This window comes from Nycticebus coucang, chromosome 4 (genome assembly GCF_027406575.1).
Source record: "Nycticebus coucang isolate mNycCou1 chromosome 4, mNycCou1.pri, whole genome shotgun sequence".
NCBI classification, from domain to species: domain Eukaryota; kingdom Metazoa; phylum Chordata; class Mammalia; order Primates; family Lorisidae; genus Nycticebus; species Nycticebus coucang.
The window spans coordinates 83982576-83996987 of NC_069783.1; the positions used below are offsets into that span (position 1 = coordinate 83982576).

Sequence of the window (14412 nt, forward strand, 5' to 3'; positions counted from 1 at the left end):
GCTTCCTAAGTAGCTGGGATTACAGGCACCTGCCATAACATCTGACTTGCTCAGGCTGGTCTCAAACTCCTGAGCTCAGGTGATCCTCCCATCTCAGCCTCCCCGAGTCCCAGTGAGGATCTCCAAGGCTCTGTATATATGTACATACATATAAATATATACATATATATACACACACACATATATATAAAACATATATATATATATTTTTTTTTTTTGAGACAGAAAAAAAAACAACTCCCTCAGTAGAGTGCCATGGTGTTATAGCTCACAGCAGCCTCAAACTCTTGGGCTCAAGCAATTCTCTTGCCTCAGCCTCCCAAGTAGCTGGGACTATAGGCACCCACCACAATGCCTGGCTATTTTTAGAGACAGGGGTCTCACTCTTGCTCAAGCTGGTCTTGAACCTGTGAGGTCAGGCAATCCACTGCACCTGGCCTGGCTTTGTACATTTTTATTTTAGTTTTTTATCCTTCTGTGGTTCAGATTGAGTAATTTTTTTTCTTTTCTTTTTTTTTTTGTAGTTTTTGGCCAGAGCTGGGTTTGAACCTGCCACCTCCGGCATATGGGACTGGCGCCCTACTCCTTTGAGCCCCAGATTGAGTAATTTCTTTTTTCTCTTTATTTGAGACAGAGTCTCAAGCTGTTGCCCTGGGTAGAGTGCTGTGTCGTCAAAGCTCACAGTAACCTCCAACTCGAGCTCAAGCAGTCCCCTTGCCTCAGTTTTTCTATTTTTAGTAGAGATGGGGTCTCATTTTTGCTCAGGCTGGTCTTCAACCTATGAGCTCAGGCAGTCCACCTGTTTCAGCCTCCCAGAGTGCTAGGATTACTCCCTGCCCAGATTGAGTAATTTCTGCTGTTTCATCTTCAAGTTCTTTCCTCTATTGCCTACATTTTCTTTTTAACCCTACCCAATGAGTTTTTAGTTATTGTACTTTGCAATTCTAAAGTTTCCATTTGGTTTTTCTTTTTTTTTTTTTGAGACAGAGTCTCATTATGTCACCCTCGGTAGAGTGCTATGGCATCACAGCTCACAGCAACCTCAAACTGTTGGGCTTAGGCAATTCTCCTGCCTCAGCCTCCCAAATAGCTGGGACTACAGGTACCTGCCACAGTGCCTGGCTATTTTTTGGTTGTAGTTGTCGTTGTTATTTGGCAGGCCTGGGCCAGGCTCGAATCCACCACTTTGATGTATATGTCTGGCACCCTACTCACTGAGCTATGGGTGCCTAGCCCATTTGGTTTTTCTTTCTTTTCTTTTTTCTTTTTTTTGGTAGAGACAGAGTCTCATTTTATCGCCCTCAGTAGAGTGCTGTGGTGTCACAAAGCTCACAGCAACCTCCAACTCCTGGGCTTAAATGATTCTTTTGCCTCAGCCTCCCAAGTAGCCGGAACTACAGGCTCCCGCCACAATGCCCAGCTATTTTTTGTTGTTATTGTTGCAATTTGGCTGGGGCCAGGTTTGAACCTGCCACCCTCAGTATATGGGGCCGGTGGCCTACCCACTGAGCCACAGGCACCGCCCTGATTTGATTTTTCTTTATAGCTATTTCTTTACTGAGACTTTCTGGTTGTTTTGTTTTTTCATTTTTTTCAAAGTACATTTGCTCATAATTGTTATTCAAAGACATTTTATAACAGGTGCTTTAGTAGTTTTCTATTGTTCCTATAACAAATTACCACAAATTTAAAAGTTTAAAGCAATACAAATTTACTTATCATTTTGATGTTTCCTAGTTCAGAAGTCTGACACAGGTCTCACTGTGGCAAAGTCAAGGTGTCCACAGTGCTACATTCCTTTTTGAAGGCTGTAGGAGAGAATCCACTTCCTTACCTTTCCAGCTTCTGGAGGCCATCTTCATTTCTCTGTCTTCAAGTCAGAAGCAGCACCTGTCTCACCAGGATTCCATCCTCACTTCTCTTTCTCTACCTCTGTGCTTCTGCCCCTCTTCCACTTTTTGTAGTTTTTGGCCGGTGCCAGGTTTGAACCTGCCGCTCTCGGTATATGGGGCCAGCGCCCTACTCCTTGAGCCACAGGTGCCGCCCTGGGCCTCTTCCACTTTTAAGGACCCTTCCGAGTACATTGGGCCCACCCAGACAATCCAGGATAATCTTCCTTTCTTCTGATTGCTACCTTAATTCTACCTGCAGAAGTAATCCCCTCTGCCATGCAATATAACATACTCATTAGTCCTGGGGATTTGAAGTCAGACATCTTTGGTGGGGGGTAACATTATTCTGTCAACTACAGCTGCTTTAAAATCCTTGTCAGATAATTTTGACATCTGTGTCATCTCATTATTGGTGTCTGTGGGTTATCTTTTCTCATGCACACTGAGATTTTTCTAGTTCTTTTGTAACAAGTGATATTTGACTGTATCCTAGACATTTCCAGTAGTCTGCTATGAGACTCTGGATCTTATATACAACCTATTTAGCAGGTTCCCTCTGATACTGTGCCAGCAAGGCATGGGGTGTGGGGGATGGTGCCTATTTACTACAAGGTGGGGATGGAAGTCCATGTCCTGCTGTGATACCACTGGCTGGGGGCAAGGATGCCTTATGTCTTCCTACGTGGCCTCCACTGACATTGCAGAAGGGGTGAGGGTGCTCATTACTACTGGGAAGCATAAAGTCTGAGCTCCATGCTTGCCCCTCTCTGACACTACCCTGGGCCCTTATTACAATCAGGCTCCCCCACGGCTTTTCCTGGGGAAGAGTGGGAGTGGGACCACATCTTTTTCTGTGGTGTTTGGCTAGAGTAGGGTGGATATTGGCTAAAGCATTTTGCCTTGTTAGGCTGCCCTTTTACTGGCCCTGAGCTAGAGAGAGCAGCTTTTTGGGAGGCTTTTTGGTCTGCTCCCATTGGCATTTCTGGGTTTCTGTCTTTTTTGGCACCCTGTTGTGATATATCAGTCAAGAAGAAACCCAGGAAAATGACCACAGTGTCATCTCTCAACTGTCAAGATCCCCAGGCCATCGTCTTTCTCCACCTTTCATAGTCTTCTTTTTTTTCTTCTTCTTTTTTTTTTTTGAGACAGAGCCTCAAGCTGTTGCCCTGGGTAGAGTGCTGTGGCATCACAGCTCACAGCAACCTCGAACTCCTGGGCTCAAGCGATTCTCCTGCCTCTGGGACTACAGGCACCCGCCACAACGCCTGGCTAATTTTTTTGGTTGCAGCCATCGTTGTTTGGCGGGCCCGAGCTGGATGCGAACCCACAAGCTTGGGTGTATGTGGCTGGAGGCTTAGCCACTTGAGCCACAGGCACCAAGCCAGAGTTTTCTTTTTCTAAAAAAATTTTTTGAGGGATTTTTTGAGGGTGGCACCTGTGGCTCAGTGAAGTAGGGCGCTGGCCCCATATGCTGGAGGTGGTAGGTTCAAACCCAGCCCCAGCCAAAAACTGCAAAAAAAAAAACAATTTTTTTTTTTTTTTTTTTTTGAGACAAACAGACAGACTCTCACTCTGTTACCCTGGGTAGAGTGCCGTGGTATCATCATAGTTCACAGCAACGCCAAACTCCTAGACTCAAGCGATCCTCTTGCCTTAGCTTCCTGAATAGCTGAGATTACCGGCAACCACTATAGCACCTGGCCAGTTTTTTTGTTTTTGTTTTTTTTTTAATTATTGGGTATTCATTGAGGGTACAAAGAACCAGGTTATAGTGATTACATTTCTTAGGTAAAGTCCCTCTTATTATTGTGTCCCACTCCCAAACCTCTAGCCAGTTTTTCTATTTTTAGTACAGACAGGGTTTTGCCCTTGCTAATTCTGATCTCAAACTCCTGAGCTCAAGCAATCTACCCACCTTGGCCTCCCAGAGTGGTAGGATTATAGGCATGAGCCAGTGCACCCAGCCCAGAGTTCTCTTTTTTTTTTCTTATGAGACAGAGAGTGCCATGGCATCACAGCTCACAGCAACCAACTCTTGGGCTTAAGCAATTCTCTTGCTGCAGCTTCCGTAATGCTCAGCTATTTTTTTGTTACTGTTGTCATTGTCGTTTAGCAGGCCAAGGCCAGGTTTGAACCCGCCACCCTCAGTATGTGTGGCTGGTGCGGTAACCACTGTGCTACAGGCGCTGAGCCCAGAGTTCTCTTATATGTGTTTTATATAGTATTGTTCAGAGCTTTTAGCTGTGCTTAGTAGGAGAAATGGGGAGAGGTGCATTACTTTGTCTTGTCCCAGAACCAGAAGTGCAGCCTTTTTTGGTAAAAGATCACTGGTTGTTGTGTAGAGAAATGACTATCGAGGGTCACAGCCACAAAAACCTGGAGGTTTCAAGAAACCTGGAGGGAGGGCCCTACCCCATGGCCCTGGAGTCCCCACCTGTTTGGTCCCATAGCCTTTGCTCAGCATGTTAGAGCCACTCCTAGCAGTGTGGCAGGAAGCAGATCTGCACCTGTCATGATCCTCTGGCTCCAGGAAAAGGCCAGTGTCAAGGTGGCTGCCCACATTGAGCACTTGAAGCTCAGGGGAGCAGGGACTTTCTGAAGCATGGCTCACTGTCACACCCTGTTTCCTTCCTGTTACAGGAGCAAATCCAGCCACAGACCTGAGAGGGGCTGGCTTTCTTGCCCTCCTGCATCTGCTCTACCTGGTGATGGACTCAAAGACCTTGATGATGGCACAGGAGATTTTACGCTTGTCTCGCCACCATATCCAGGTGGGGCTTTGGTGAGAAGCAATGAGGTCTGGGGAGCTAGGACCTGTGCCACCAGGAGGGCCTCACAGAGAGATCTCTGTCATGGTGAGGGCTCTTAGGATAGCTGAGGCAAACCAGGGATCAGCTCGCCTGTCAGTCTAGCCTGTGTTACAGTCTGAGCTGCACCACTCCTGAGCTGTGTGTCTCAAACAAGTTCCTTAACATCTCAGAGCCTTGGGTTTTTCATCACAGATTGGAAATCACAGGATCTGTAGCTAGCTCACTGGGAAAATGAAATAAAATAATGTACCAAAGCACTGAGCACAGCTGCGATGTTGCTGTTTCAATTCTCTGCTCTCTGTGAGAAAATCCCTTGCTCAGGATGAGTAGTTGCTCTTGACCTTGAGGGAAGAGAGTTAGCCTTCATATGCCTAAGAAGAGAACAGTTACGTCCATGGGTCAGCTGACCCCGTGACTTACTAAACAGCTGGAAGTGGCTTCTTTCAGTATACCCTGGTCTCTGTCCAGACCTACTTCCTGAGGTTGAGTTTCACAGTTTTCCCAAGTAGTAAAAGGTGATAATTCCTTCATTTTAGATAATAAATTTAAGCTGTTTCCTGCCATTTGTCTATCCCAGATCCATGGGACCTGGGATTTCATTCATTCACTTAACAAACATTTATTTAGCATCCCTGGTGCTGGTTATTTTTCTTGGTGCTTAGGTTGTATCAGTGGACAAATCAGCAAAGATTTTTCCAGCAGAGATGACAAGGCAACAGGCTTGATTCATAAATAAATCATAGAGTATGTTAGAAGGTGATAATGCTAAGGAAAAAGGACAAGTAGGCTGGGGTTGAGGAAATAGGGGCAGGGGCAATAACATTTTATAGGGTGGTCAGGGTGGCTCTTATGTGAAGATGAGATTTAAACAAAGCCATGGGCACGTTCCCCCCCCCCCCCCCCCGGAAGCCAGCTGGAGTGGGAGGAACACAGGGAGAGCAGTAGGAGAGACAGTCATGGGGTAGTGGGCTGGGGCGTAGAGCTCTGCAGGCCAGGAGAAGGACTTTAGGCATTACCCTGGGTAAAATGAACCATCGCAGGGTTTTGAGCAGCAAAACAACATGATCCAACTTATATTTTCTAATGGATTCTACCAGCTGCTAGGTTAAGAATTTTCCAGTAAAAAAAAAAAAAAGAATTTTCCAGTAAGGGCTTTTGTAATAATCCAAGTTAGACATGATGGTGGTTGCACCAGGATAATTTCAAAGGAGGTGATGTGAAGTAGTCAGATCTGGATATAGAATCTCAAGCATGTTCTTCCAATGGTTTTGGTATGAGTTTAAGAAAAAGAAAGGAATCAATGATGATTTTTCAGTCCAAGCAACTGTAAAGATACATACAGAGTTGCCATCAACTGAAATGGAAAAGAATGAGCAAGTTGTGGATTTCATTTTTTTTTTTTTTTTTGTAGAGACAGAGTTTCACTTTATGGCCCTCGGTAGAATGCCGTGGCATCACACAGCTCACAGCAACCTCCAACTCCTGGGCTTAAGCGATTCTCTTGCCTCAGCCTCCCGAGTAGCTGCGACTACAAGCGCCTGCCACAACACCCGGCTGTTTTTTTTGTTGCAGTTTGGCCGGGGCTGGGTTTGAACCCGCCACCCTCGGCATATGGGGCCGGCGCCTTACGGACTGAGCCACAGGTGCCGCACTGGATTTCATTTTAAATGTGTATTTTAAGAGGTCTATCAGCCTTCTAAGTGGAAATGCCAATAGACAGGTATAGAGAGAAAGGCCTGGGTTAGAGATTAAAATTGAGGAATTGTTAGTATATACATTAGTGGCTCTAAAGATGCTCTCCCTAGGCTATCAGTATCTGCATGACCTTGGAACTTGTTACAAATGGAAATTCTAGGACTCTTCCCTCAGATTTCATGAATCAGAAATCTGTGTTTTAATAAGCCCTCTAGGGGATTCTCAGGACCACTGCTGTGGATCTTATTTAAAGTTCTGAAACTGGACTGAGAGTGCCAAGAGAATGGGTGTAGACTGAGTCATTCCAGCATTAAGCAGGTGGAGAAATGAGGAGGAAGGAAAGTATGCAGAGTCTAGAGTTCTAGAAACAAATGAAGAAAGTGTGTGGAGTGGGCCATGACCCGTGGGGCACGTGGCACTGACTAATGAGGGAGGGTTAGATCTGAGAATTCTCAGATTCCTCACTGGGGGACCTCAGTGGGGTATGAAGGACAAAGACCCCTGATTTAGATTAAGTTCAAGAGGGAATGAGAGGCCCAGCTCAATGGCTTATGCCTATTATAATCCTACCACTCTGGGACGCCAAGGACCAGCCTGAGCAAGAGCAAGACCCTGTCTCTAAACACAGCCAGGCGTTGTGGCAGGCACCTGTAGTCCCAGCTACTTGTGAGGCTGAGGCAAAAGAATCGCTTGAGCCCAAAAGTTTAAGGTTGCTGTTAGCTATGACACCATGGCACTCAACCCCAGGGTGACTGAGTGAGACTTTGTCTCAAAAAAAAAAAAAAATGGGAATGGGAGGGATGACAACTTTTTCAAGGAGATTTGTTGCAAAAAGGACCAAAAAATATGGTGATGGCTAGAAGGGAAAATACCAAAATAGTATTTTTTGGTAGTTTTTATTTTTATGTAAATGCACAGAAAATTTGCAAGTGGGTGGTATAATGTGATAACATGAAGCTCAGAGCTAGGGGCCAGTAGGGAGTAGGAGAAGAAGGGTGTAAATGCGGCAACAGGCTAGCCCAGTGGTAGGAGGGCTACGAGAGAACACACTACAGGGAAACTGTCTTCAGCAAAGAACGAGATCCTACAATAGGCTGGATATTTATTTCTAGGGATATTTGCTGGTAGCAGCATTATTATCACCATGTTAAGGGCATTGCGCACTGAGCATCATCACTATGCTAGGGGTACCGTGGCAGGGTTTTGGGAGGTGAGGAAGGTGAAAGATGAGCACAGATTAAGGCTTATCCACGGTTTTATGGGGCTTGGAGTGGAGGAAACCAGTCCTGACCTGGGAGTACGGGGGTGGGATTTGTAGTAACCACCATGAAAAGGTACAAAGAACAAATTGAGATTAGCCCTGATACATTCAGGATAAATATGGGGGCAAGGGAACTGAGTGTTGCAATGAAGGAAGGGATGGGTGATTGGGACCCCAGCCCTCATCCCTAACTATTGGGTCAGATGGTCCGAGAGAGGCATAGCCTTTGCCTGATGTCCTGGTCCACTGTTTTTAACTCTTCACTTTGAAATAATTTTCAAATTACTTACAAAGTGGATTTACAGAGAAGTTGCAAAAGTAGTGCAGAGAGTGCTCATGTGTCACTTCACTCATCTTCCCCTAATAATGATCCTGGATATCCAAAGTACAGTTATCAAAACTAGGACATTAATAACTGGTACCGGTCTGTTAACTGACCTACAGCCTTTATACAGGTTACATCAGTTTCCCACTGCTGTTCTCTCCCACTCCTACATCCCACGTTGCATTTAGCTGCCATGTGTCCTTAGTCTCTTTCAGCACATAAACAGATGCTCAGCTCCTCCATCTTTCATGACCTTGACACATATGGAAAAAGCTGGTCAGTTATTTTGTAAAATATCCCTCAATTTGGCTTTGTCTAATGTTTTTCCAAGATTAGACTGGCAAGAGCACCATGGAAGTGGCATACCCTTCTCCACGCCTCGTATGAGGGGCATGTGCTGTCCCTGTGTCTTACTCCTAATGATGCTACCTTTGGTCACTTGGTGAAGGTGGTGTCTTCCTGGTTTCTCCATTGTAAAATTAGGGGTTTCCCCTTGTAATCAATAACTGTCTTGGGGGAGATACCTTGAGACTATACCTTTTACCCATCAACTTCAGCATCCGTTGGTGGATCTGGTCGGTGGTGTTCTAATGGTGATTTTCTACTTCTTCCTTCCTTCTACATTTATTAATTGGAATGCTTCTGTAAAAATAAATCATTTCTCCTCTCCCATTAATTTATTTAGTTACTTTTATATTAGTGTGGACTCATGGATATATACTATATACTTTCTCATGGGTTATAACCAACACTATATTTATGTTGTTCAAATTATTTCTAATTTGGCAATTTTAAGAGCTCTCCTAGGTTGGTACTTGTGCCCTTTCAATGTGCCCTTATCCTTTTTTTTCTGAGCACTTTTAAAATTTCTGGGCATTCTAGGCTGGGCGAGGTGGCTCATGCCTGTAATCCTAGCACTTTGGGAACCCAAGGCGGGTGGATCATCTGAGCTCACAAGTTTAAGACCAGCCTGAGCCCAGAGCGAGACCCCATCTCTAAAAATAGCTGGGCATTGCGGTGGGCACCTGTAGTCCCAGCTACTCGGGAGGCTGAGGCAAGAGAATCGCTTAAGCCCAAGAGTTTGAGGTTGCTGTGAGCTGTGATGCCATGGCACTCTACCAAGGGCGACAAAGTGAGACTCTGTCTCAAAAAAAAAAATTTTTTTTCTGAGCATTCAAAGGTGCACTAGGCTCACCTTGTATTATCCCTGTATGATTTTCAGCCTTAGAATCAACCACTTCCCTAAGGAGCTCTTGTTTCTGTAACTGGATAATAGTGCTTAGCAACCAACATCAAAGCACTGCATGTCTTCACTGCTTCTAGGCTCTCTGAATGGACAGGACTCAGAATATATATACGTGTCACTAGTTCACCCTTGACTTTGATAGGAGGAGGTCTTCACTGGTGAGCAGCCCAGCCCCAGCACCCCAGTAGCACTTCATAGAGAGCAGGAAAGTGGGTATGCTTGGGGCTGCCTGAGAGAGAAGAGCCGGAGAATGGGTGGCTGCAAGGCCAAACCTGGAGTATTTTAATCAGATCATTTTATCGTAGAGGGTTGGAGCCAGGCAGGTGAGCTGCTAAAACCACTCTTGCAAAAACTATATTGCTTGCCAAATTACTTAATTCTCAGAATCTGAGCTGCTTTCATTATAACACAACAAAATACTTCTAACCTTAAAGAGGTCAAATAAACTATGTAAAGTGCCAGATACATGAGGCGCTCAGTGAGTGTTCTAGTGAATTACTTTTAATTTCCATAAGTAAACAGATGTCTTATGGTTTTTGTTTTGGTTTTGGTTTTGTTTTGAGGGTTTTTTGTTGTTGATGTTGTTTTTTGTTTGTTTGAGACAGAGTCTCACTCTGTCACCTGGGCTAGAGTGCCATGGTCTCAACTTAGCTCACAGCAACCTGCAACTCCTAGGCTCAGGTGATCCTCCTGCCTCAACCTTCCAAATAGCTGGGACTACAGGTGTGTGCCACCACGCCCAGCTAATTTTTCTCTTTTTAGTAGAGACAGGGTCTTACTTTGCTCAGGCTGGTATCAAACTCTTGAGCCCAAGTGATCTTCCCACCTGGGCCTCCCAAAGTGCTAGGATTACAAGTGTGAGCCACTGAGCCCAGCTGGGGTTTTATTATTTTTATGTTTATTTTTATTTTTGTTTGTGTTTTTGTTTTTGAGGTGGGCTCTTAATCAGTCACAAAGGCTGCAGTGAGGTAAGAAGAGTACAGTGGCCACATCTTACCTCACTGGAGCCTTGAATTCCCAGGCTCAACTGATCCTCCCACCTCAGCCTCCCAAGTAGCTAGTGCTAGAGTTGTGCACATCATGCCCAGGTAATTATAAAATTTTTGGTAGAGGCAGGGTCTTGCTGTATGGCCCAGGCTTCTTTTGAAGTCTTGTCCTCAAGCGATCCTCCTACCTCAGCCCTCCTAAAATGCTGGGATTACAGGCATGAGCCACCACACCTCACCCCCAGTCTGTTTATTATGCCATGACCTTCCGGCCTTGGTGGAATTTATCAGGGACATTTATTTACTTTATAATATGTATGTCAGACAATACAAAGCAATACCAGTATAATTAACAATAATGTATTATCCACTTAAAAATTTAAGAGTGTATGTCTATAATCCTAGCACTCTGAGAGGCTGAGGTGGGTGGATTGCCTGAGCTCATGAGTTCAAGACCAGATTGAGCCAGAGCAAGACCTCATCTCTAAAAATAGCCTGGTGTTGTGGCAGGCGCTTATAGTCCGAGCTGCTTGGAGGTTGAGGCAAGAGAATCACTTGAGCCCAAGAGTTTGAGGTTGCTGTGAGCTATGATGCAATAGCACTGTACCAAGGGTGACAAAGAAAGATTTTGTCTCAAAAAATATAAAAATAAAAACAGAAAAATTAGCCAGAGATGGTGGTAGGTGCTTGTAGTCCTAGCTACTTGGGAGGCTAAGGCAGGAAGATCACTTGAACCCAGGAGTTTGAGGTTGCTGTTAGCTAGGCTGACACCATTGCCCCTGGGCAACAGAGTAAGACTTAAAAAAAAATTAAGAGGGTAGAGCTCATGTTAAAGGTTATTACCTCAATAAAATAATTTTTTCTAAAAAAGGATGAATAACAGCTTAATACCATAAAATAAGAAGGCTGCTGTGGTGTTGGGAAGCTGCTGCATTCTAGTTCAATCTGTTGTATTAGTAGCTGTAACTTAAGTCACTTAACTTCTCTGGGCCTCAATTTGCTCTTCTGAGCTGAAACGAGGGGCTAGGACTAAATAATCCTAAGGGTCCTTCCAGCTTTATATTACATCATACTTGCTTGAACTGGAAGTACTTTTTTTTTTTTTTTTTTTTGAGATAGAGTCTCACTATGTAGCCCTGGGTAGTAGAGTGCTGTGGCATCACAGCTCACAGCAACCTCAAACTCTTGGGCGATTCTCGTGTCTCAGCCTCCCAAATAGCTGAGACTACAGACGCCCGCCACAACACCCATCTATTATTTGGTTGTAGTTGTCATTGTTGTTTGGCAGGCCTGAGCTGGATTTGAACCCACCAGCTCCGGTGTATATGGCTGGCACCCTAGGCGCTGAGCCTGAACTGGAAGTACTTACTAGTGTTTGAAAATGAAACTCGACCACCAGCTCTCATGCACCTTGAAAACACAGAGTTTTCCTGGAGGCAGCCTATGTGGTCAGAAGGACATCTTAGGAGCACGGCCCTGCCAGCAGGTGTCCCATTCTGTCCTAAGGAGAGAGCTGAGGTTTCAAGTGCCCATGGAATATCCTACTAAGGCAGCAGTTCTCAACCTGTGGGTTGAACTGTTTTAAAGGGCCGCAGCATTAGGAAGATTGAGAACCACTATTCTAAGGGGAATTAGCCAAAAACTGTAAATGTCTGGGGACTCCCAGACTGCCATCCAGCCCAGTGTTGTGGCTTGGGCTGCAGCAGGCTCACGGAGACAGGTAGGGAGTGTTGGGCTTGTTACTGGTGGGCAAGGGAGCACTTGATAATAAAGTTCACTCATGGACAGCAATTTATATAGCTTTCCAAGCAGTGTGCACCCGTCACTTTACTCCATCCACACCACAGTCCTGTGGTAGAGGTGGGGCAGAGGCGAGCCTTTCAGTCTCCTCTACCAGCAGAGGAATGCGTAGATAAGACAGGCAAAGTGTTCCGCACAAAACTGAGGCTTGTAAGTGGGTAGTGGGGTCTGGGGCCCATGTCTCCTGACAGCTGGCCTGGCCATAGGCTCTGCACAGTAGTGATTCCCAGCCGGTGGAACACTTCTGAGGCACCTAGGGGTTGGAGTTCATATGCCCAGGCCCCTCCCAGGAGCTTCAGGGCCTGAATCTTTAGGGGCGGGGCCAGGCCAGCCCCAGCTGTGAAAGATGCTCCTTCTGGTTCAGCATTCAAAGGGGTTTAAGCCCAAATGTGAGCATGAGGAAAAATGGGATTTTAAATGGAAGCACAAAAACATCCAGCTCTGATTTCTTTTTTTTTTTTGTAGAGACAGAGTCTCACTTTATGGCCCTCGGTAGAGTACCATGGCATCACACAGCTCACAGTAACCTCCAACTCCTGGGCTTAAGCAATTCTCCTGCCTCAGCCTCCCGAGTAGCTGGAACTACAGGCGCCTGCCACAACGCCCAGCTATTTTTTGGTTGCAGTTCAGCCAAGACCGGGTTTGAACCTGCCACCCTCGGTATATGGGGCCGGCGCCTTACCGACTGAGCCACAGGCGCCGCCATCCTTTGCTTTCTTTTAATCAGTTCCCTAAACATAGCCTCAGTGCAGTATTTGAGCTCAAAGCAATGCTTTTAAGTCCAAGGGAAGTACTGATAAAAAGGAGACTTTTAGATCTAGAATCCAGTTTCTGCTGCTTTTTTTTTTTTTGAGACAGAGTCTCAAGCTGTTGCCCTGGGTAGAGTGCATGGCATCATAGCTCACAGCAACCTTCGACTCGGGCTCAAGTGATCTTCTTGCCTTAGTTTTTCTATTTTTAGTAGAGACAAGGTCTTGCTTTTGCTCAGGCTGGTCTTGAACTCATAAGCTCAAGCAATCCACCCTCCTCGGCCTCCCATAGTTCTAGAATTACAGGCAGTCTCACTCTGATGCTTAAGCTAGAGCACTATGGTATCATCGCTCACCGCAATCTCACACTCCTGGGTCAAGCAATCCTCTCATCTCAGCTTTCCAGAGTGTTGGGATTACAGGTGTGAGCTACTGCACTGGCCCAGTTTTCCACTGCTTTGTATTAGTGGACATCATTAGAGTAAGTGAATACTAGGTTTAGGTACTGTGTTAATTCTGTTACTATCGTATTCTTCTTTCCATATCTATTTTTAGATATGAAGTCAATATCACATCTTGATATTACACAAGCATATGTGGTAATTAAATAGGCAATACTGATTTCTACTTGAAGGTGTGTAAATGCATTGCTGCTGACTTCTGCTAACCATGTTGATACGTACATTATGATGATGAATAGTCGCTGTGCCTAGTATTTTGCTTATGTGATCTTAATGCTCACGGCTCTGTGTGAGATGGGTAGTGGAATAAAATGTAAACTGTTGACAATAAAATCTTACCTCTCAGGCTCGGCCCCTGTACCTCAGTGGCTAGGGCGCCAGCCACATACACCATAGCTGGCAGGTTCAAACCCAGCCCAGGGCTGCCAAACAACAATGACAATTACAGCCAAAAAAAAGCCGGCATTGTGGCAGGCACCTGTAGTCCCAGCAACTTGGGAGGCTGAGGCAGGAGAATCGCTTAAGCCCAAGAGTTTGAGGTTGCTGTGTGCTGTGACATCACGGCCCTAAAAGTGAAATGCTGTCTCAAAAAAAAAAAAAAAAATCTCTCTCTCAAAGTTTTTGTAATGATTGGGCGGCGCCTGTGGCTCAACGTGTAGGGCGGCGGTCCCATATGCCGGAGGTGGCGGGTTCAAGCCCAGCCCCGGCCAAAAAAAAAAAAAAAAAAAAAAGTTTTTGTAATGATAAGTGACTTGACTCCACCAGCATGGCACTAATGCCTGGTTCCCAAGACTACTCCCAGGTATGATGTCACACTCAGAGGGCTCACAGGACTTGACATACGGTTATACTTATAGCTCTGATATAGTGCTGCAGAAGCAAGATTAGCAAAGGGAGCAGTGCATGGGAAAAAGGTGCACAGGAACCAGGCACTGGTCTCCCAGTGGAATCACACAGGACACACTTCATTTCTCCAGTGTCAAGTTGTATGTCAAGTTGTGTAAAATGTTGCCAATTGGGTAAGCTCTCCACACCCAGGGTTTTCACTGGGGGCTGGTCATGTAGGCACCCTCTACCTAGCACTTACCATAATTCCAGAGGCACAGAAGGAAAGCAGGTGTTCATCATGAACCAGTCAGCCATCCTATCAGTTAGGATGGTGGGAATCATCTCAACATCCACGTTCT

At 45.4% G+C, this 14412-nt stretch overlaps 1 protein-coding gene across 6 annotated transcripts in view; it reads left to right on the forward strand.

The window, feature by feature from the left end:
- ELMOD3 (ELMO domain containing 3) overlaps positions 1-14412 on the forward strand; it is a 35092-nt gene that overhangs the window by 15596 nt on the left and 5084 nt on the right. For all 6 annotated transcript variants that reach the window (XM_053586810.1, XM_053586809.1, XM_053586807.1 and 3 more), the window contains one exon: positions 4533-4663. In XM_053586810.1, the coding sequence (XP_053442785.1) occupies positions 4533-4663 (131 nt within the window). The remainder of the gene's footprint in view (positions 1-4532; positions 4664-14412) is intronic.